Source organism: Pholcus phalangioides, unplaced genomic scaffold (assembly GCF_987345545.1).
Source record: "Pholcus phalangioides strain wild (caught in Gottingen) unplaced genomic scaffold, Ppha-v1.0 ptg000032l_1, whole genome shotgun sequence".
In the NCBI taxonomy this organism is placed as follows: domain Eukaryota; kingdom Metazoa; phylum Arthropoda; class Arachnida; order Araneae; family Pholcidae; genus Pholcus; species Pholcus phalangioides.
Genome location: NW_028301622.1, coordinates 8747914 through 8773087, shown reverse-complemented (window position 1 = coordinate 8773087; position 25174 = coordinate 8747914). Strand labels below are relative to the sequence as shown.

General features: G+C 38.8%; 1 protein-coding gene across 4 annotated transcripts in view; it reads right to left on the bottom strand.

The window, feature by feature from the left end:
- Positions 1-23878, bottom strand: part of LOC149066930 (protein madd-4-like) — a 226584-nt gene extending 202706 nt beyond the window's left edge. For 3 of the 4 annotated variants that reach the window (XR_016195428.1, XR_016195429.1, XM_089253234.1), the window contains exon 1: positions 23013-23150. Coding sequence is in view for 2 of the 4 variants with exons in the window: in XM_089253234.1 (XP_089109360.1) it covers positions 23013-23066 (54 nt within the window). In the remaining 2 variants the exon portion in view is untranslated. Of the gene's footprint in view, positions 1-23012 lie in introns of all 4 variants that reach the window. The other variant, XM_089253235.1, reaches the window with a different exon arrangement.
- Between the last annotated feature and the right edge of the window lie 1296 nt (positions 23879-25174).

Below are 25174 nucleotides of genomic sequence, written 5' to 3'. Positions count from 1 at the left end.
TCATTTCCCACCCAACTCCGTATGTTGGAAATTACGGTATAATGACTGGAATTGTGGTGTGCGTGTCCGGGGGAAATATACTGTAAAATTGTGTATATATATATATATATTATGCTTGTTCTTTTCTTCTTTTTTTTTTACTCAAAATAAAGTGTTTTCGGACTCTGCCACGAAGCTGGGCTGGAAAAGATCTCGGCAACAGGATAAGTCCAGTGGCGAAGTTCTGGCGTTCATGCAGATGGAACAGTGATGGTTGCCTGAGTTTTCCGACTTCGATCAGAAAACGCAAGTCGATCTCACCATTGCAAAGATTTTGCCGCAGCTGGTGACAACATTTAAAACAAGGGGTACTTCAACCTTTTGGAAAGTGCAAGCCACTTCACTGGTAGCAAAACGTGTCGCGGACCAATCAAGTGATCTGGAAATGCACCATGAGTCATTTCTATTTCCACTGGTCAATTCAGTGCTCCGCAGTGAATTTACAGATCACTTTAAGACCGTCTAGGACGCATTCACAGATCACTTAAGACGTCTAGGACGCATTCACAGATCACTTAAGACGTCTAGGACGCATTCACAGATCACTTAGGACGTCTAGGACGCATTCACAGATCACTTAGGACGTCTAGGACGCATTCACAGATCACTTAAGACGTCTAGGACGCATTCACAGATCACTTCGGTGACCTGCGGTACAATTCCACATCACTTAAATAGTCCGCCGCACAATCTCAGATCAATTAAATGATCTGGGGGCCCTGTTCCAGATCATTGAAATAGCCTGCGGCACATTCTCACTTCAATTAAGTAGTCCGTGGTGCATTACAGATAACTCAAATGACCCACGGCACATTTCCAAATTACTTGAACAACCCACAGCCCATTTACACGTCAGTTATGTGACTCGCAGAGTACATTACAGATCACTCAAGTAAACCAAAATCGTACGGCACGCTCCGGGCCAGGACGAATTAATGCTCAGAAAAACGAAAAGCTCACTTACGAAGAACGCGACGAAACATTTTTAGGAATGAAGCCGAGCATTTTCTATGCGATTTGCTGACCACCACGAAACAATTTTCAGAAAACCTAAGTCACTCATTAGTGAGAATTCCCAAATTGGTGAGCCCAGTTACATCCGGAATAGTTTTGATAATTTTGGTATTCAACTCGCTAGTCAAACGTGGTTTGCTCAATCCAAAATGAGCGAACATGCATTTGTCGACACTGAAAGGCATGCTCCATATGTGATTTTTTCCCATGTTGCAATCATATTCAAGTTGGTGTGGAGTTTTTATCTTCTCTAAATCGTTTGGATTCCCGACTACACCCGTTTGCTTCACTTCCATCTGTGCATTTGCTAACAATCCCGCCGATACCTCGAACAAGGTTATCTATAAAAATTTAAAAAGTATGAGTCCCAGGACACTTCCTTGAGGCACTCTACTCGTGATACCTGTTCAATCCGATTTCCCGTTCAGAATAACCCTCTATAATTTATTCCGCAGAAACGAATCGATCCAATTCAATAAGGGTCTTTCAACCTCAGTCTCATGTAAACTGTTCGAGAGTTTGATCATATCGAACCTGGTCGAATGCTTTTCGAAAGCCAAAATAGACAAAGTATATATTTTTGCCTTTCCCCAATGATCATAGATATTCTCACGTGATCATAGAAATAAAGAAGATTGGTTACACACCGAACGGCAAACACACTCACTGAACGGCAAATAGAGACGGCTTCCCTACTATCCCTTTTGAATATCGGAAGCACATCAGCAAGATCTTAATCCCGTGGGACGATACCTTCAGCAACACCACTCATATAATAAATCTGTGCAACTGGCATCAATAATATTCATTAGCATATTCCCTAAGCGCTCAGAGATAAATATCCTCAGGTCCTATAATGCCTTGATAGCAGATACATATTTAAGAAGTTATAGAGCTTCCTCGACTTCCACTTGAATGCCGTTGAGGACCATGTTCCCCCCATGGTTCTCCTCCTCTTGGAATATCACCGTCCTTATTGCAACTGAAGCGAAAAATAAGTCATTGAATATCTTGCACATGATTTTATTGACCACACGAAATCCCCCCCCCCCCCCAATGGTGAGGCTGACAGGGCTCCAGCCCAGCTGCCCGGGACGATTTTCATAATTTCTTCGTTTTACAGGCACTATAAATTTACTATAAAGAGGCCCGTTGCAAGTGACCTGGGTTACACCAAAGATCCCAGTCTCGGAGCGGGGGGGGGGGAGGGTGATGCAGGATGCGAGGGTCTTGATTGACTCTACCCTAGACATTTCAATAGGGGAGGGAGTTTATTGTGCAGTTGTATTTCACCTGTATTATTAACGTAATTTTAAAAATATTTTGGGTCAGTGCCAATATTATCTGCCAACAAATGTTCAAATTTCGGATAAGGGATCTCAATTCTCTATCTCCGTCTACTATATATATCATACATTTGCAACGCATGGCCCCACGGGCCATACGTAGCCATTGGAGTAATCTGATTTGGATTGCGAGTTCTAATCTAATTTTGTAAAAGGGAACCAAGCGTCACATTTCCAGATGGCTTAAAGGGAGGCCCAGCATATTCACAGATCAATTTAGGGACCCACATCACAGTTACTGATCAATTGAGGAACCCAGGGTGCAGTTTCACATCACTTTAGTGTCCAACAGCACATTCCTAGATCACTCAAGTGACTCCCAGCACATTCTTGTATCACTTAAGTGAAACGGGGCACATTTACAGATCAACCATACTCTGGAACTGTGTTGCCTACGGCACAGTTCTAGAGCACTTGAGCGACCCGCAGTTCAATTCCACATCACTAGTTATTCGCGGGACACTTACAAGTTACTCAAAGGTGACCCACGGCGCTGTTCCAGATCACATAGGTGGCTCGCGACACGTTTTCAAATCAACGAAGTGGCCCGCACTCTTCTTAATGGCTGAGCATCCTTGATGTACATCGTATGAATAGGTCTATAATAACTCGAAAATCACATAATAGGATATTATAAGTCTATGGACAAGTAGTTATCTTGCAGAAAACATCACGCGTCATAAAAATGCTTTGTTTGCCATCCCGTTAAATCTCTTCGAGCGACTCGTCAATTCAATCAACCGCCAGTATCAAACCATGGACAATTCAAGCGATTAACACTGTATGCGGGTTTAGAATATAGCGTGTCTATATAGGTACACCACATCATAACGGGGCTGATATTGTCGCAAACTCGCGGCTGTCCCCGACACAAACACACACACACACACACACACTCTCGCTACCCCATCCCTCCCTTCTTTCACCTTTCATACACCCATCAATGTTACAAATTCCATGATGGCAACGTTGGATCCCGCCATCAATCAGAAACTGTCAAATGCAGCTCAACACAGAGAGTTGTGAGAGAGAGAGAGAGAGAGAGAGAGAGACAACATAGGATTCAACGACGTGACCACGCAATACAATAAGCGGATACAAAGCCCTTCTCTGTGCCAACCTCCCCCAGCAAACCCACTCCCCCACTTTATACATACGTATAGCTAGTGCATGTATTCCCCGACCCTGCCCATGTAGGGAACCCCGTAGCACTCCGAACAATAACTTTCGACAAAAGATACAGGATTTTTGAAAGTTTTACAAAAATTTTCGTTGTTCCCATTATTTTTTTTTTCTCTTTAAGAACTCTTTCCCCCCCCCCCGTTTCTGACTTTCGCAGTTATGATCATTAAAATGTGCGGAGGGGAGAAAAAAAATCGACTTCCATTGTTGTTTGATGATTGTTTCGATGTTAAGGAAACGTTGAATGAGTTGATTAATAATATAAAGCTCTTTGAGAGAGAAGGGGGGTGCGAAATATAATGTCGTTTTCAAAACAATAGGAAGACGCTTTTTGTTTGACCCACGACTGTTAGGAAATAACAATAGTAGAAAATAGATCTGGGGTAAACTTTTAAGTCTTTCAGTGGCGTAATGACTGTCACATTAATGCCATCTTCCGCTGGTGGGCATGCAGGATCGAAACCCAAAAGGTTGAGATTCAGACTATAACCAAACAGCTGATTTTACCCGAAGAATTATTATAACCGGCAGTTTTCGTTTTCTTCGACAGATGGCATTAAACATCCCAGTTCAATGATGTTTCTCGTGATAACAGACTTATATTCTTCCCATTATATTTTTTCCCAGCGGTTTGAATATTTTCTCCCCATTTGTGCCGGTCTTGCGAAATTGTTATTTCAATTTGCGTGTGACTGTTCTTTGAAACAATATCAATGTTATAAGTAACACTTGGGGAAAAAAGCATGTTCTAGGGTTTTTACTTCCTTTCACCCATGGCTGTCTTTTGACCATATCTTTTCACGGCCCCAGTGTCTTATCCAGCACTCCCTTTCTCCTGGGGAGCGAGACCCTTCAATACTACTGAATTTACTTTTGACCGGCTCAAGACAAGCCACAACTAAATGCTTGGTCATCCATGGCAAGAACGTATTTTGACGCCCCTTCGTAATGTTGAAGGAGAAGTTTCAGAATGAAATTTCCTCCCGCTTCCCCCAAGTTGCAGCCCTGGGCTCAGAAACATGAGTTCCCGGGCAAAGAAGTATTCTGGGGGGGGGGGGGGTCCCGTACTCATCTTGATGCATGAGACCTTACATATCTAAGGCGATTTGACCAGAGATGATGTGCAGTACAGTAGTAGCCCCTAGGTGCCCTTTCTTTCTTTCTAATCGAGCACAACGCAGCATTTATGGGCGATTTACTACCTAGTGAGTTGCGCCGGAAGTGTAACTGTGTGTACCTAACAGTCTGAGTGCGTATGCAGTGTTGCGTTTGATTTTTCAGTGCTGCCATCTATATTTCAGAAGTGAAGTGAGTGATGTGTTATGATTGAATTGTATTTGTGCTGTTTGTAGGCCTGTTGCTCTCTGTGGCGAGCATTTTTAAAGGGGAGATCGTCTCGCATTCGCGCCTTGAAGTTGGAAACCACAGTAAACCAACTTCAGCCGACCACCACTGCGACGACGGTGAGGTATTATGACCACTAGAGTGGGTGCTATGATGATGCCTCACCTACGAAGATGTAAATATCTAAAATACTGTAATATCTGGACATAAAATATGGCTTCTTAAAACAACACAACAACGTGTGGCCGATTTCGAAAATAAACCGTTATAACAACGGTTTCACGAAACACACACTGCACAAAAGAAACGTATCGATGTAATGGTGATACACGTGGCCAAGCAGCTGCTGCGGTCGAAATTCAAAGCAGTTGTATCGATAACGCCATCGTCTTGGAGAGTGACGCTGGCCTAAAATCTAATGAGCAAACCGGAGCTTGTCTTGGATTCGGTCAATACAACAAGAGTAAGGAAAAGAAAGCTGTCCACGAGCTGGCGATAGGAGAAAAAAAAGAAGAAAATTAAACAATAACAGTGCGGGAGAAGTTAATGAATGAGCATATATGTATGTAGTATCGAATATAACGGATAAGTCGATGATATCGATTAATCATCAATCTTCAATCTCCTTCTTCTCACACGGAAAAGATCGCGTAACGTTGCTTGCCCATGACGTGATCTAAATCTATTTTTTTCCCGTTATAGATTACGCGAAATGTCTATAAAAAATGCTCTTTTATATAATGTGGCGAACAATTTTTACATATGCTTTTTATTATATAAGGAATACGTTTAGTTTCGTTCAAGTGAAATAAAAAAAATGCAGATATATTTCAAAGCGAAGATACACTTTGTACATCAATAACAAAAACTATTTTTCTCTCCTCTCATTACGTAAATCATGTATAATCATTCTTTCACACAAAGAAGATAAATCACAAATCCAATAGTTTCAAGCTGTTATACGAGAATTCTAAATCTCTATTGATTTGTGTCACTGTGTGGTCTGTAATGAATGTAAGTGGTGTGAAATGATCAAGATTTACCGTAGAATGGTCGGTAAGTACATCTAATTACATGAAAGATGCATTTTTTTTTTTTTTTTTTTTTTTCATGTTGCGTGTACCAGTTTGATTCAACTGACATGATATGATTAACTGTAATGGACGTCGAATGTGGTATGATTCTACCGCACAACAGGCAGTGAATGTTGTGTTTCATCTCAGAATATAAATTTAATGTCCAGTGTTTCACCACAGACAAGACAGGATTTACCCATATGAAGGCCCTAAGCACTCAAATGGTTTTGTTGCACCCCATCTCCTTTAGATTTGTTTAAAATTTTTGAGAGTAGGTATGTAAAGTGATAAGCAGGAATTTTTTTTTTTTTTTTTTGGGGGTGGGGGGGGGGTTCAGAAAATCATTTTTCCCGGGGCCTATGATGCTACGGGTTGGTAAGCGTCATAAAAGCCTTATGAAAATTTGATCTGGTTAAAATTTTGGAGAGAGAGAAAGTATGCAAATCGGTAGGCAGATATTTATAAATAGGTGGGGGGTTCTCAGAAAAATTTGTTTTGCTTATAATGCTGCTGAGACGGCTCTGGGCTTATTTTACGGAAATTGAGCGAAATCTCAATTCAAAAATTGAGGAGCATTAGCGAGAGTTCTTGTTCGCAATTAACTTAGTTTCCTCTCCTTTTGTGTCACCCTCAGTGATGTAACTAGAAACAAAAATTTACTTAGTGGCTTGGGGGGGGGGGAGAGGTTTATCTATTTTAGCACCTTCTTCCCCGTAATTTTAACGGAAATAGAGTAAACTCAGTGCCTTTCCTGGTCCAGCGCACGGAACACCTCACCCCCTTACTCTCCCTTGATTGTGGGGGCCCTGGTCAACCTTTTGATTAAGATTTTCTACTGCGCAATCAAGTGCTCTTAAAATTTTAGGTTTTTCTCCAGATTGTTGATGCTGGAGAAAAATGTGCATGAAAAAAAAAGAAGATAATTTTTCGTGGTGTCCCCTTTTCTCCTGATACCCTAAGCACGTGCTTATTTTGCTTAATGGTTAATCCGGTCTTGACCACAGAATAGACAGTAGATGTCTGGTATTTTTGCCGCAAAACAGGCAGTAAATGTTAAGCGTTTCATCACAGTAAAGGCAATAAATGTTGATCGTTTTGACCACAGAATTTGCATGTTGCGTTTGCCAGTTTAATTTAAATGGCGGTGAGATATTTGATAGAATTCACGATAAATTGTATGATTCTACCGCAGAATAGGCAGTGAATGTCGTGTTTCACCATAGGATAGGAATTTAATGTCAAGTTTGTTTCACCGTGGAATAGGCCGTATATATTGATGACCATTGCTTATTATGGGATTTCTCCACATAAATGAGCAATGAATGCTGTATTTCACCAGGATAAAGGTAGTTATCATTCTCACAGAATATGTTAGGAATCGTCAGAATAGAAAATCAATCAAGTAAATTTGTCAGAGAACAGGCAGAAGCATCGTGATTCACCATCATGTCACACGTGGATGAATACGCTTTATAACAATTGGCAACGGAAGACTTGAAGAGATTAGAATGTGAATTGACTCAGAATAAGCCGGTATTGAATTTAAAATTGTACTACTACGTATATATTAGTTGAATGGACAATCGCTTACCAAAAGAATGTAGAAAGATTTTAAACAGCGTGTGATTCAAAGCATTTATACGAGTTTTGAGAGCATTTATTGAACGTATACATTGTAATTTTAAGGATGAAGTCGATAAACTTGGGTCCAGACCCCAGTAAACTCTTTTAAAGCAATTTCTCTTTTTTCGTTCTTGCCTCAATAAAAGTACAGCAGCCTGACCACCCGTCGTCGAATAACCGATACTCTCCCTACGGAACACTGTCCCGTATCGTAAATGTGTCACCGATAATAACAATAAAAGAAAAAAAAAGGAAGTCTAAAAACTTCTTTTCACTTCGGAATATTTCCTTAAAGTCTTTATTATCATTATATAACGCGGGATTTTATTGTTTTACTTCTCTTAAAACAATTTTTTTTTTGTACGTGAGTGGATTGCATGCTACGTATTATGGAGTGGAGGGAAATATTTCATTATATACGTACATCGTTGAGTCACTTTTTTTTTTTTTTGGAGTCTTGTTTATTGATGTAAAACATTTTCCAGCTATTTCTGTTCTCCCTGCAGGCATGGAGGACGTTAATCTGTATCTATTGCTCCCCTCTGCCTTGATCTTTATCATTAAAATACGAAATATAGTAGACGACTCTTATTATAGAATCACTGATAATGTTATCGTTCGGGTATTGTTATCCCTTTTGCAAAGTATGAACAGGAACAAATTACAACACGAGTAAAACTTTGTTTATAGTTATCAGGTTCATGTTATGAATTTTTGACGTGAATACGTCTTTTGAATCATCTGACGATACCGAGAGCATTCGCAAAAAAGTTGCGTGACGAAATTCTTTAAACACTCATATCTCAGGAAGTACCCAACACAAGTCAGAAGCAATGATATCGTAAGATGCACGTGGCAAAGGTGCATCCAATGATATCACTCCGGTTTCAACATCTTTTTCCGTTTGGGCACCAGGCTTGCTTCCCTGATTCGTAACGAAATTGTTTTCCGCTGTATCTTGAGCAGTTCCCAACGAAAGTAGACGGTATTAGTATCATTTGTCAGCTATTCCAAAGACAAAGCCGATGATGATGACATAATTATCAGTACCTACCATGCGATTCAAGTCACAAAAAACGTATTCACGTCAAAACTGGCGGCCTTGTATATATGGCACAGACTCTACTCTATTTTCATATTATTTTTTATTTTTTTTGCATATTTTGAAGGTAAGGTCCAACCAGAATAATTGTTTTTCCCTAATAGTTATCGTTATTAATCTGCAAGACTACATATCAGGTCAGAAGGCTTCCTTATTCACTAAAACTATCCGTACTCGGGTTCCTAATCGGGTCGTTACAGGGGCTATGATACATATACGTGTAGCGCTTCTTTTGAAATTTCTTTCCATGAACTGAAGAAAGAAAAGTCTCTTTCTTCAGTTCATGGGGGGTAAGTTTCTCTCAACTAACCACATTCACAGTTCCTCGGCCGTAAGACTTTCACAAGGGAATCTATGGAATGTACCGTACTTTATAATAAGTATCATAATTCGTGATACACATCAAACAGTTCCATTTTAACTCGTAGGACTGCTAATAGGTGCTTGGTAAGCCGGGGCAAATACGCATTTTGGCGCCCCCTTGTAATGTTGATGGAGAGATGAAAGGAAGAAATTTGAGACTCTCTGGTCCGGCACCCGGGCACCAGACCTGCCCCTCCCCTCAGTTGCAGCCCTGTTAACTCCTCACGATTGCTCAATAAAACAAAAAAGCTTTTAGTTTAAAGAAGGAAGAAAATCATGTTTCCGAATGAATGAAAAGAATGCACGATTTAAACATTTTAAAAACTGTTATATGTGGGAGAGAGAAACGGAGTAATCCTTGTTTCTATACGTCTCGTTCGATCAAACAGGAAATATGGTCACCGTAGTTACCTTGGATATAGTTATCAATCGGATATTGTTATTATAAACCCCCGAGTCCCGATGATATCATCTCTTTGGCTGCAATTTATTTTTTCTTCTGCACTGAAATCATAAAATATTGCTTAAAATTATATCTGGATGAGCGTTGAAGGCAAGCAAGAAAGAATTGATTCCACTTGATTTGATACGTCCCTAACACGGACACCTTTCGCTAACAAGGCCTACTAGACTCAGGCCGGGATTACACTATAATTTTTTTTAAAAAGCTCTTATATAACTTGAAAAATTCAACCAATAACCGTATCAATTACACTCGAGAGAATCTATCCAATACGCTTATTGATTTATTTAAAGTTTTGTAAAAGAACTTTTATCCAACTTTTATCGTGTAATCCTGGCCTCAGATACAGTTAACGATTTGATAAAAGAAATGCATGCTACTGTAAAGATTCATTCAATTATGTTGTTTTCTCTCAGCATCGTCTTCTACAACCAGCTTGAATCATGATGATAAAGCACTATTTTTAAATGGTTACCCCCATCCAACAATGGCTTTATCATAAGGACTTTCACACCCAAAGGGCTTTGATCACTTCCTTTTTTTTTTTTGCTAACCGTCCACAACCCTCGGTCTACCGCTCTATTCAGGTAATTTACTACCGTTTTCACGCTCTCAGCGGCATTTACGAAATATCTCGCCTAACTTGACATTTCGTATTTCAGCAATTTCGCGAGATATCTGACTTCTTTGAAAAACTCATCTTATTTCGGCAATGAGGAAAACAAATACTACTACTACTAAAACACATATGTACCTCGTCCACATTCCTCTGCGGAATTTCTGACGAATTGGTACATGTTGGAATGTGCGTGTACGTGTACTGAACCGTATTGCTTGTTATTTGTAGTGCTTCCATCTGCCGTAACTGTTTGAATATAGTTAGCTTTTCAATAAACAGAAGTATTGCACATTAATTTCACACATACATGACATTTAATTTCAGTGCTTTGAATTCTTCATCTGTAGTTCATGATACAACTATAAGGCAATCTCGAACAAGGGCATATTTTTTGACTTGGTGGGGGGGGGGGGGGGAAGCATGAGCAGCAAAATTTGCAGACAGTACAAGGCCTCAACCTGTTTAAATTTGAAGCTCCAAATTAGTGGGGAGGCCTGTATTGAAATTCAGGTCCATCTCGAACGGTCCCTAATGTTTTGAGAACTTTTTGTGTTTTAGTCGGCAAAAAAATGAGCTTCCTCAACGTAATTTTCGTTACCTGAGCAATTCTATTTTTCTGCATAAGTCTTTATCGTAGGGTAATGACACTCTTCGCTATCCATACGAAGGTTTTTTCATCAGCTGGCTGATGCGAAGATGAAATCAGGAAAGAAAGAAAATTCAACTGCCCGTACGGGGAAATCGAACCCCGTCCTCTTACTTGCCAGGTGAGTGCCCTCTAGACCAGTGATGCGTAAAAATTTTTGCGACCCCCTATATAAGCTGACTATATGTCCCGCGACCCCTACATGGACTCATCACGTGTCTAGGTTTTCCAGGACATACCGATTTTGTTGCCAGTAAACGGGATGTCCCGAAACCCTTTTCGGAACGCTTGTTTCAATTTTGATTAGGCGATATTGACTTCCAAAGATATTCAATATTTTCTAAATATCATATAAATATCTACTTTGCTTTTTGATGTACTTAGTGTCCCTTATGCAAGATGGAAGTGTAGCGAGGTGTATGGTCCTCTGATTTCCGTGCACAGGGTGATTAAGAAAGAATCATCCGATTTCAAAATGATTCTACACTTGAAATCGATCATTAACAAAAATTGTTCATAATACGTAGACACATTCCCCATCCCCTTATATTCACATATTACTTATCATTTTATTGTGTTTTTAATTTTTAAGAAATATACAATTTTGAAATCGGGTGATTCTCTGTAAGTCACACTGTAAAAGTACTAACTTGCTATCGCATGCCAGAAGCCCGAATGTGAAAATTTCCCTTGTTTTTTTATCAGCTGTTTGGATACCTTGTTTTGCTGTCTAAGTTGTGCCTGAAACGCGAATGTGTATCTCTATTGAAACACGTTATAAATCTTTTTAGGAAAATAACTTCCATAGAGTAAACATTCAAATGCCATTTACAACGTTGTTGTTTTTGCAAGGACATTGCACAATCGTAATTCTGATATATTGATTACTGTACAAGTAGAATTAGATAAAATTACATTGTATGACATTGTATACATTGTATTACATTGTAATACATGGTAATTAGCTCAGTTGAATAATAAAGACATTCTTTAGTTTTGACATATTTTAAATAAAAATGAATTTCTTATTTGAAAACTTTTATTTTGGAGAATCTCTCACGAACCCTCTAGTTCATTGACGCGACCCCGCAGGAGGATCCAGGGGTCGCGATCAACGGTGTGCGCATCACTGCTCTATTTCTCTAGACTACTACAATCCTTCGTATGGATAGCGAAGAGGGACATAATCCTAGGAGAAGTCACCATTTGGTAGTAGTTTCCGCAATTATGAGCTTTGCCCTGAGTTAGATCCAACCGTCCATTAACGGTCCCGGTCAGCGCACACCAGCTCCAAGGGGAGATTGAGATATTCGTTGCCTTTTTACTCTAGTGCGCTCACCCGGCAGGTGAGAGAACGTGGGTTCAATTCCCCGCAAAGACAGTTGAATTTTCTCTCTTTTCTAAATTCCTCTTCCCATCAGGCAGCTGTTGAAAAACTTTCGTATTAACACTTTTGAGCATATAACAATGCTGTTATTAACCTATTTTCTTAAAAAGGGAGCAAAAGAAAAATCATCTGTTCTTCTCTCTCTCGAACTTTTTCAATAGTGACAAGTTGTCCGAAATTTACGACGGTTAAACCGGTGTGACGACTTATCAGTGTAACTACTTAACGAGGTTTTACTGTATTTCACGCCTTTTATTCAAATGGTTAAACATTTAACCAACTCAAAAATGAAGAATTTTTCATTGATTATATTTCATTTTCAGTAAACCGTGCTTTTCTTTGTCCCGAGTTAAACGTTGGGGTAAAGACGATTCCAAGAAAGATTTGAAAAAAAAATCGTTAAAGATGGATTTATCGTTATGTAGAGCATCGTTGTAGAGTGATTTATCGTTATATCGAGTATCGTTGCACAGGAGTTTATCGTTATAGCGAGGTTTCACTGTATTCGTTAAACAACGAACCAAGGCTTTCCCCTGCTCATATGTTGGTGGCAGAATTCATTTTAGAGATCCATTGCCGAAATCAGGGGAAAAAATATTTATTTATATTAGTTTGAAATATCGCTCGTTCCGCTGCATTAATTGCCGTGTTATGAACCGCTTTGGCCCCTCCGCATGAGCCTTTCCTTTATTGTAGAAATACAGAAACACCGTAAACCCCCCCCCCTCTTAACGGTCACCCCATTTTTTTGACCAAATAATAATTACTTACCCTTTCCTTAAATTTCTTTAATAACAACCCCCCCCCCCCCCCACCTCCATCATTTACGGTAACCTCTGCCTTGCGGACAATTATTTTATTTTTTGTCCTGCCGTTGTCCGCTAAAGAGAGGTTTCACTGCATTTATTCTCGGTTCAAAGTTTATCGCCATCCTACTCACGCATTTAATTAATTGAAACTACATAGCCTATCAAACTAATCGATTTAAATATTTTCCGTCATCAGCGCAACACAGCCGCATCTATAGCATCATTACGCGCGTTTATGTGATTGGGTTCGGTGTATCGCTGAATCAGCGGAACAACAATTGCACGGTTATAGAAAGCCTTTCTAGACTATCATTTCCTACGTAGTTTTTAATCCCGATACGTGTCGTCAGTCATCGCTGCCAACAGAGAGGAAATAACATTTATTCCACGTCATTCCCATATTTATACGCGTTGTTCTGTAAGTACTGATGCGGCCTTTGTCTCATCAGCCGTCCGTCGTAGAGAGTTATGATTTCAATTGAAAGAAAATGCTCAAAAGGCGTTCAAAAATTACCCTGTACCAGTTTTGAGAGTTGAAAATACGGTGTGTCACAAAATAAAAAAAAATCTAAATTTTTATACGATCCCCCCTGGACTCAAACTTTCAATTACAAAGTTGTCGCCCTGTCTTTTCTGAGTGCAACAAAAGAGATACTGTATTTTTAACTGCAGTATTCGCAGAGATATTCGAATGCAAAAATCGGAAAAAAGTTGAGGAATGACAGCATAAACGAGGGAAAGTAGTGTTGTGTGTCCGTTAGTTTTTACTGTTCTTTCATAACTTGTCTCCGATTTTTGAATTCATAGCGAAATAGTGCACTCAGAAATATGAACTTTTTTTCTTTCTGTTGGTCTCAGGTGATTTAGGACAACGACTTTCTTATTGGAAGTTACAGAATATAAGGGGACCATATAAAAATTTAGATTTCTTTTATTTTGCGATACACTGTATTTTCACTCTCAAAATTGGTACAGCGAAAGTAATTTTCATCAAAATTCTGGAATTATTTTTCCCATTTGTTCTCAATTTTCATCAATTCCGGAAGAAAAAAAAATTTCGAATTTTTATTAATTCTATAAGAATTATTTTTTGGAAATTTTCATCAATTTTTTCTGGAAATACTTCTTTTATTTATAGTGCACTTTCCTTGGTTCTAGAAGAATTTCTCTTATTTTTGTTGAATTTTAATCAGTTCTGGAATTATTTTTGCCATTTATTCTGAATTTTAAATTCTGGAATTTCTTATTTTTTCTGAATTTTTAAAAATTCTGGAATTTCTTATTTTTTCTGAATTTTCAACAATTCTGGAACTATTTTCTCCATTTATTCTGAATTTTCAACAATTCTGGAACTATTTTTTCCATTTATTCTGAATTTTCAACAATTCTGGAACTATTTTTTCCATTTATTCTGAATTTTCATCGTCTAGAAGAATTTCCTTCTTTCTGAATTTTCATCTGTTATATAAGTATCTCTTCCATTCACTGTGAATTCTCATCCATTCCGGAATGATTTCTTTCACTTATTTGTTTCCTTCAATTCTAAAAAAAAATTCCCCTCCCGTTTATCCCGAAATTTTCATCAGTTATGGAATGATTTATATTAATAATTCATAATTTGCATTGGCACTGAAACGATTTCTTTCATTTATTTTGAATTCTTATGGGTGCGATGGTTTTAATTGCCCGACTTTGAAAAATAACGCATCTAATGACACTTGTTTTTGCCTCCTCTTTAGGATTTCTCAAAAATGGGGAGTTTGCATTTTTCTTGGATAGGCTCATTCCTCGCACACTGCTATAGCTTTATTTGACTGGTTCTTCTCTACAGAATTTTGCACAGATTCCCGTGCATTTTACACATCTCTCTAACCTTATTTGAAGTGAGACGCTTCTCTCTTCCTCAGAAAATATACCCTCCATTAGATTTTGCTGGCTGTTGTAGGCAATGGAGGTCCATCAGTTTGTCTAGTCACCTTCCAGCCAAGCATAATTTATTTTTAAAAAAACAAAAAAACATACTTCAAGCGTTCATACGCGTGGTTACAATGCGAAATCTAGTTTGATATTGTAAGCGGTGAAGCCCGTACACGGATGTCCATTTTTCGAGTAAAGCGCGCTGCTGGAGACTGTAGGGGAGAATATTATCCACAATTTCACAGTACGTGTGTGGACGAAAGCGAAAAACCATCAGCTCAGTTGTGAAAACGTGTCTATAAATAAACACAGCGCAAAAGTTTTGCTCGTAATGCGAATTGCTCGTTAACCGAAGTTGCACTGTATTATATAAAATCGGGGCTAAGGGGCGGCGAAATACAGTATTTGAGACGCCTCTGGCCACAGCTGTTATTTTTTGCATTTAACCTCGCGTTTGGTAAGGGTACTAGTTGCTCTGAATGAATTAATCAAAACGTACAAATGACTTTAAATATCCAGAATATCCTCTTTTTAAAATTTTCATTGCCTTCATTTCCAATTGGAAATGTGTACTGATTGGCTAGAACAGGGGCAACAGATTGATACGACGAGAGAAATGCAGCCGCGAAATACACCTCTCCCTTATTAATACAAAGCCCTGAAGCGGCTCCGATTTACCCTTTGACACGGGATGGCTCTTCCATTGGGATTTCCCGTGTAATTGAGTCCTATTAATAACGGTAGCGGAGCCCAATATATTCTAGTTATTGATCAGTAACGTCCGTACGTCCTTCGGGTTTTCGATACAATCGGTTTGAATCGGATACGTAACATGACGATTGTGGCCCCGGGTAGATAGAGAAAGGCGTTTATAAAATTGGAAAATCGGGAAGAAAAGGGAAATTCCAGGAATTGATATGGTAATAGGACGCAATTGAGGCCGTTCTGAGCATGTTAATTGATAAATTACATTAAAATAAATTTGGTATATTTATCTTAAAACAAACAGAGACACATCATTGGAATTTGTATTATATTGGATCGAATTGTTCTGACGAATTTCGATAAAGTCGATGAACAAATGCTTAGACACATCCAATGTTCATGGTTCTAATGGGGCGATAGTTCCTGACCAAGGGTCAACGAATCAATTGGGGGGGGGGGGGGGAGCTTACTTTTACAAAAGCAAAGCCTTATGGAATTCCAGAAAATCTGAACTTCCCGTATACGGAAAACACGGATATAACAGCGGTTCCTCACGGTGGTCCGCGGGCCTTTTGCGGGTCTTTGGAGAGTTATTGGAGGGCATGAGCTTGGATGTGAAAACAATTTAATTATTTTTTATTGCAATTTGATGAAGTCTAGGGTCTTTATTTTATGAAGAAAAGGTTCCTGGCTTTCGGTTTATTGGCACAACGAATCAGTTGAGAAGACAAAAAAATTAACACTTAGACTACCGGCAAAATTTTTATACCTTTCAGTACCAATGGGGTCCAATGGACCCACGCTGAATTTTTATGTATTTCCCTGAGTTTATTACAGCAAAGATATATTAAAATTATTTAAAAAGCGATGGTTAATAAACTGAATATCAGTTGATGAGATTCATTCATTTATACAATGGGTTTTTTTTGTAATAAAATTGTAATATGTATTACATACTCGTTATAAGACCCCGCCACTTCATACAAAACATCGGTTTTTCTGAAACAAAGCAGGTGTACACCGTTTGAAGCAAGTTCTGAAGTTCATTTCAATTACGTTTTCAGTAATATACATTGCAATTTGCTCATTACATAGGAGTACGCAGAATTTTCTCAAGGGGTGGTTAAATTTTTTTTTTCTTCCTAAGGGGAGGGGGGGGGGTACATTTTTTCCTGAAAAATAACGCTGTAATCTCGGCTTCGGGGGGAGGGGGGAATTAGAACCCAAAAAAAAACCCTTTGCGTACGCCAATGCCTCAGTACATATGTGAACATTACATTTCTTGCAACTGATCTTGCGGCTCTTTTTGATGGACACATTACGTCAAGCTTCCTTCTTAGGTGGCTTATCAACATCCTGGCTGCCTGATGGATCGTCTTTGAAAAACTGCCGATTGTTTTCCAAGTGAAATCAGAAAGCTTCTTTGTTTCTGACATTCATTTGTGCTACCTTCTTGAAATAATAGTCAAACGATGTATGTATTGAGACCACTCGCATCGACTACGTGGTGAAAAGTGTCATTTGTGATATTTTTGTCTTTCTATAGCATCGAGTCGTTTGATTCATGGTATGTATCTAGTATCTACACCAGATTTTGTTTCGCTGCAATGCAGGATTACTTTTGCTTTTTTCTTCTGGTGTTGAATTCACCTCGGTTAGACTGTTCATTGTGCCGAGAAGAGTGAACGTTTTATTTTTCTTCGGACTGTGGACCGTTGAATTCCGACCAACTACCATTGAATCCTTCGGAACAGGAATTCAAAAAATATTGCTGTTTACTGTCCGGTGTGATCTACTTTTACAAAAACAACTGGAAGTTCCAGACATTTTTTGATGATGCCAACGTACGTCAGTTGCCGTTGCTTTAACTGACGAGCTAAAAATAGGCTTGTGAAGAAATTATCGGCAGTAATATTTTAACCTGCACCTATATGCATGCTCTGTTAGTTTCCAGAACTACTCTTTCACCTTAAATGGTTTTCCTCCCTCGTTGCGATCTCTTTCCAGTCTATTTCTGCATGTTGCACACATTGTTCGCTGTCCTGTATCAAGTAACCCAGAATTTCATACCACAAATTTTCCTGGTTTACTGGGTACCTATCGCCTAAAAGCAGCGCCCTTTGAATGTAAATGTAACCAACTGCTCGTCCTCCATTCCGTTAAAGTTGAAATTCCTCAGTTTTTCATTGGGAAGACCACCACATGTCATTATCTGCAAAACAGAACTAATCTGCAAAACAAACTAAATAACTAATAGTTCCTACTCGCAACTATTTTGAAAAACCTTGCTTTAAACAAGTACCAAATGTAGCTTTGTCGACTTCATTATTCGACTTGCTCCGGTAGCGCCACCTACATCTTTGCTATGCAAGAGTGGGAAATAAGCTTAAAAGGACAGGAAGACGGAAAGCTGTGGTGTCTGTGGTGAAAAATCTGATCTTTTTTTCAGAACATCCCTATAGGGGTCCAATGGACCCTATTGGTATTGAAAGCTATAAGTTTGAATGAAAAACAGAAAAAGTCAAAGAAGCTTTGACTTCGGAAACGCACATTTAACTCGCAAATTGAGATTGAATACAATAACGTGGGTCTTTAGTGGACCCCGTCGGTAGACTAAGGGTTAATATAATGTGAATAATGTGTAATAACCCTGTCAATTCTTTTTTCATATATTTGATTCATCGATATTGAACTTTTATTAGTTCTCAGGAAAGTTCTTTCATGAAGTTTTTAGTTGATTTTGTATTTATTTCAACTAGCAATTTAAAATATTCTTGTTGTTAATTTACATTAAATCATGTCTATATTTTTTGTTGCATGGATCTTTTCAGCACCTGTATATTTTGTAATAATGTATGAATTTTTGGATGCCCCCCCCCCCGATTCTCCGGTCCCACAGAATACATCAAATCGGAGCTAAGGGTCCCTCCGCCGAAATTATGAAGACGCCTCTGGCCCCACTAATATTTTCGCACAGGGCCCCACGTGTGGTAAGCGTGGCTCTGCAGTTAGCATGTTGCTCTTATTGTTTTTATAAATAAATTTATTATAATATTTGTTCTCATTAAGAAATGCCAGCAATAAAAGTTTTCAAAAGAACACACACGCACATAGATATATATATATATGGCGTATATACTCGTGTATAAGCCGAGTTTTTTTGTGGAAAAATTCGTATCTCAAGTAGGGGGGTCGGCTTATACTCGGGTCAGTTTTTGATGAAAAAATATTGACCCCCGAAATCAGTAGTCATTTTTATAGCAGAGTTCGGGAAACCGGCATTATTGGTATGGGATATGTTCAAATCCCACAGAACCGATAATGTCAACCGAGGCAATGAATTTGAAAACATCATTGGCTTTGATACCAGGTGGGCTAACGTCGATTGTACAGCCTTTAGATGTGAGCATGTCTTTCAAAGACTAATTGAGGAATTTGTGGATGGAATGGATGAGTTCCGATGATAAACTACAAAAAGTGGTGCCTTGAAGAAACCTGACATTGGCCTTGTGTGCGCCAAAGGGTACATGAAGCGTGGAATTCTGTTTCCGCCGAAATTATCATCCGATCCTTCAAAAAGTGTTGCATCAGCAATGCGATGGACGGAACTGAAGATGATATCCTCTTTGAAAGTGACAATGACGATGAGGATGCCGCACATCCTGTGATGATCTAATGGATTACAATGAGCTTGGACACTCAGAAGGAACGGATTAAAAAGTTTGAATCATTTTCTATTGTAAATATCCGCAAGCTATTCATTTTGCATGAAAATATAAATGTAATTTTTTTCTCTGATATGGACGGATTTTTTGGGGGTCGGCTTATACACGGGTTTTCAATTTATTGCGGTTTTGGTGGTCCTGAAGGGGGGGGGGGTCGGCTTATATACGAGTATATACGGTATATATATTCTGGATATTTGTAGGTAATTTTACGTTGATTAATTTCTCCAGAGCATATCAAGCAGTATATATGAAAGGTGTCCACATGGTTTCGTTATAAGTTTAACAACTTTGCTTATCCATTCTTTCTACGGATCTTTACCTCTACCAGGGATCTTCAACGCACGGACCGCTGAACTTTTTTTCGTAGCCCACCGACAAGCATACATACAGTGGATTCCCGTTTTAACAATTACTGTTATTAGAAAACTTTTCTAATCCCCCAAGATAAGTTTACATGGGAACAATGTACAAACCTGGAATTCTTCCGTTGTAACGAAGTGATTTCTCCAGTCTTTTGGAGTTTGTTATAACAGGATTCGACTGTATTTAAGAAAATGCGGAAAAAAACACCTTGATGAAAGAAATAATTTTATATTTATTGAAAGAAAGAAATTATTAATGAATTAACCATTGGTCCACACACGGACACTGAGAATTTTGGAGTCGTTCAAGGTGGATCGTAAGTTTGGTGAATGCCGTTCTGTAAAGGAGTCCGTGCCCTTTATCTTATCAGCAAAGGGAGTACGTCACCTTCGTTTTATTATCACAAAGAGTCCGCGGAACACAAACGGTTACCTAAGAACTCCTGTATTAGGATTTTTCCGCAAGAACTTGCGACAATCTCTCGTGGCTAATCTCGTTGGTAAATTTTGCTTCTAAAATTTTAAGCCAGATTTTTCCTTAAAATTTGTTCCCACCCCGACAAAAATCCCGGTTACGGTCCTGGCTATGCCCCCCTCCCCACACACACCTACACATGGCTTGCACTCACAAGTCTCCAGCCCTGGGGCACCGGACGATTCTCAATATATATATATATATATATTTTTCAAAATGCAAATTCGCAATAGATGCTATTAATGTATGCATGTTCGCAATACCCGTCTGGCCGAGGGGGGGGGGGCATGCTCCAGAACGAGGAGACCACGTCAGAGAGAGATACATATTTATATAATGTTCATAGAATTTCACACTAGGTCTTCATTAAACAGTTCAAGGCGAAATAATATTTGTAGTCAATGTATTCCAATCCCGTGTGTTTCGCTGCCCCATGTTGTCTGAAACTGTCCTGTTTTGCAGTGCAGCCCATATATTAGTCTCCGAATAGGATAACGCAATCATAGTGCTTCAATGCAAACGAATATCGTTATAGCGAAAATCTCGTTTTAACGAAAACTTTTTCTAATCCCCCCCCCCTCTGATATGTTTACACAGAAACAATGTAAAAATCCGGAATTCCTTTATAACGAAATTTTGTTATAACGAAGTAATTTCTCCAGTCTCTTGGAGTTCGTTATAACGGGATTCGGCTGTATTGTTACCGGTAGCTTTCGAAAAAAAAATTGAATGTATTCGTAGTTTCGAAGATACGGAGATATTTTTAATTTTGTTAATTACTCAACACCAGGAAGGATGACCGGGCGATAGAGGAATTCTGGTTGCGACCGTGATTACCTACGTCCGTGCGAAAATACGTAATACTCTGAAGAGAGAGACAAAACAAACTTTACGTTGAAATATGAGAAGTTTCTCCGCTGGGCCTAATATCTGCGTGGGCAAGTAGAACATGAAACAAAAATGTCGCGCGATTTTAGAGGGAGGGTTGGAGTGCCACAAATTTATACGCAGGGAAACCTTTCTGAAGGGCTAACAGTATTTAGTTTGGGTTTTAAGGCTGAACATTAGTCCACCACTGGGTTTTGCCCGGGACAGTGGGGCTCCAAGCGTCGGAACAACTTCACTGGACAACGATGAAACAGTGACTGACATGAAAATGCACAATTCCAAATGATTATGATCTTCTGAACACGAATATCACCACGAGAAACGATCTATTGGCTCTCGTATTGGAGATATTACCATGTTTTAAATGTTACAGAAAAAAGCGCACCATGAGCAGTATCACTGGACAACAATGAAACTTTGTCTGACATGAAAATACGTAATTCCGAATGTGGACGTGACCTAGTAAACATCACGAAATTATCACGAGTATTATCACCGCGGAAAAGTTTTATTGGCTCTGGTTTTGGAGCTTTGACCCTGTTATCAGTAAAAAAAAGTGATTTAGGGACGTTATTGTATGATGAAAACGTGGTAAGGGCCGTAGAACAATGTCATAAAGAAAAATGGCCAACCTCGTTGCTGGCTGACTACAGTTGGACAACAGTGCGATACGAAACGAATCACGTTTTAGACACCGATAAATTAAATAATTGTACTGTAATGCATTTACGTTTCTATGTATTTCTGTTGCGTTTAATTGTATTTGTGTTGCGTTTTTATACACTGACCAACTATAATACCCTGCGCTGCCCGGGTTTTCTTCAATTACTGGGTTGAAAAGTGACAAATCATTATGAAAGAATGAACACGTACATAGCACTGGCAGCATTAAAGAAGTGACAAAACGTTGTGAAGGCATATGCATGTCTCAAACGCCTTGCTAAGGAACCACGGCAATCAAAGTAAACATTCCGAAAGTCATTGTTGAGGCCCAGAAAGCATTGTTGCCCGACAGTGTTTCGCCCATTTCGGGCATTTGCCCTGCTCTGACGAACTTTTATAGTAGCCTGTCATTCAATCTAGATCTCGTTTGGTACATATGCAAAATTTGGCGACGATATATCTAAAATTGTAGATTTGTATTCAGAACATACATATACATAGACAGAAAACCATTTTATATACATAAAGATGTGCCCAAGGGCGTTCCCAGGATCTGCACTAGAGGAGGGCAACTCACGGCAATTACTACACTTCAATTTCTCTTCTGGGGACAGCACCCCCTTTGCCCCTCGCTGGGTGCGCCTATCGTTGTGCCTCTATAGAAAATTTCTTAAATATTCGTGTTTTATTTTCTGAATTTATATTTTGTTTCTATATGCATACTTAGATAGTGTTGCAATGTATTGTGCATTGCGTGTGTTATTATACATGTATTAATTGTACCGATCTGTTAGAAATTCCGCAGAGGAATGTGTACGATAAAGCAGTATATTTATCAAGTGTGCTATTTAAGAGAAAACCGCAACTAATCTACCTTTCTTACGGCGAAATTCATGTTCCGCGCACAGCAATTACATATAGTAGAAATGACTAGCTTCGTTTCGGGCGAAGAAACTTAGTCAAAATTTGACGTCCAATATAATCTAGACACCGGTTATAATATGCCGTTTTCCAGTGACTAACAGCATCAGACGTGGCCTAAAAGTCACACGGAAAAATAACCTCATAGTTGTATAACAATTGGAATATAAGGGGGGGGGGGAAAAAGAACTATATGGTGGGAAAACACACACACAGGAAGAACTTAAGGCTATTGACACTCCCACAGTATTTTCTTCCACTAAAATCCCATCAAATAACGTCCATTAAAAACAGTCATATACGTATTTTAAAGGGAAAAAAAAGGTAAACATACACTTACCGTTATCAGGTAGGCGATAACAACAACTAACGAAAGCGGGACCGTAGATGCCATAGTCAGTGGATATTTTCTTTTTTTTTCTCTGAGTCTCAAACTTCAGTTAAAAAAAAAAAAAAAAAGACTGTAAATAATCAGTAAAATAGCCAGTAGATGAGTCAGTCACACGCGAGTTCCATGTCACAGTACCGTTTCCTCAACTCAGACATCGACAGTAAAGTACCATGTGCAATGCACTGAATCTCTAGTAAAATCTCTCGAACAAAATTTTTATCCTTGGGGAAAAATTTTCGTATTTATATATATATAACACGTTCTCTACCTATAGGCCGATACGAAGCTGTATTTCTATATATGTCCTCCTCTCCACACACACACACACAAAAAGTTTCAATACCAACTAACCTCTTGTTATCCTCTCTATCGGGATTTTTCTTCTCTCTCCGGCATCCACAAAACTTTTTCCCGGAAAGAATAAATCCGCCGGATTTATATGGATTTATTCGTTAACGAATACGTGAAGAATCCTATAGGATTTTTTTTCCTTCTTGAGGATGAGAAAACACTATATAACAAAGTTTGTTCGATAGAAGTTTTTTTTTTTTTTCCGGAAAGAATGATGATCGGAGAACTTTCCTCTCGCGCACACACAACGTAACTGAATAAAATATAAGGATTTTCACCTTTTTTTGTTTGGCGCGTTTATTTTATTGTTCTTGTCGTCTGGGGCCGCACTTGATATGCTGTGATTTTTTTTCACGTGGATAGGACCGGAATAAAAATATTAGGGCCCGTTTGTTCTTTGGTGTGTGTTTGTCGTCTGTTCGTAATCTAGTCTGTCCCGGCGGGCGGATAAAATGCTTTTCCCCTTCTACTGAGCAATAAACGCGAGGAAAAGGACGGTTGTATTTGGTTGGTCGGTTTGATTGGGTTGCCCTGTTTTTACGGAACGACGTAGATACAACTTCTCGTCGCCAACAGTTCCGTCGCCAAAGTGTGATCTTGATCTTCTTCCCCCCTACGGCGGCGGTGGTGGTGGTTGCACTACGAGGAAGTAACTTATAGGAGATTTTTAGAGGATTCTTTTTTTGAAGCTTCAAATTACTGTCGAATCCCGTTATAATGAAATCCAACAGACTGGAGAAACCACTATGTTGTAACGAAATTTCGTTATAAAGGAATTCCAGGTTTTTGTATATTTCCTATGTAAACATATCTGAGGGATTATTAGAAAAGTGTTCGTTAAAACGAGATTTTCGCTACAACGGTATTCGTTAAAACGAGATTTTCGCTACAACAGTATTCGTTAAAACGAGATTTTCGCTACAACGGTATTCGTTCAAACGGGATTCGACTGTGTATTGAGTTTGCAAAACTGAGAGAGATGGACAGTCGAATTCCGTTTTAAAGAATACCGTTATAGCCAAAATCTCGTTTTAACGAACACTTTTCTAATCCTCCAGATATGTTTACATAGGAACTATACAAAAACTTAGAATTCCTTTATAACGAAATTTCGTTATAACATAGTGGTGGTTTCTCTGGTCTGTTGGATTTCGTTATAACGGGATTCGACTGTAAAAGCTATTTAAAAATACATCAGAACCTCACAATAACGATCACACATGAGACCAAAAATTTTGTCCGCTAGTGGGGAGATACGATATAAAAACGAAACCTCGTTCCTTCCACTTTCACATTTATACGGCGTCTAGGCGTCGGTCGCAATTGGTTCCTATACATTTTAATGTTAAAATGTGCAATAAGCATTTCAACTTATTATGTTATTGTTGAAAGTGGTACACCGGTCGTAATGCATAATAACCAATCGTCTTGATGAAGATAGTATCACTGCATTTACTTATTTTCACTGTATTAATTTTTTCCAGCAATCATTCCTGATTCCCAAAATAACTCTGATAAACATGAAAAACATTTATACAACCTTTCCTTCTCTTCATTAAACCAATTAATTACTTTTCTCGTACATGATACGCGCACTACACATAAAAATCGAATTAAAATAAGTGTGAAGAAGATAAAAACATTATCAGTCTTGTAATGTTGGCTTTCTTCACACGCTTCAGCAAACAAAAACAGCATTATCACCATCCTGGGCCATAGTTATATTCCGTTAATCAAGTAATTGATTGCTGGATTATCAT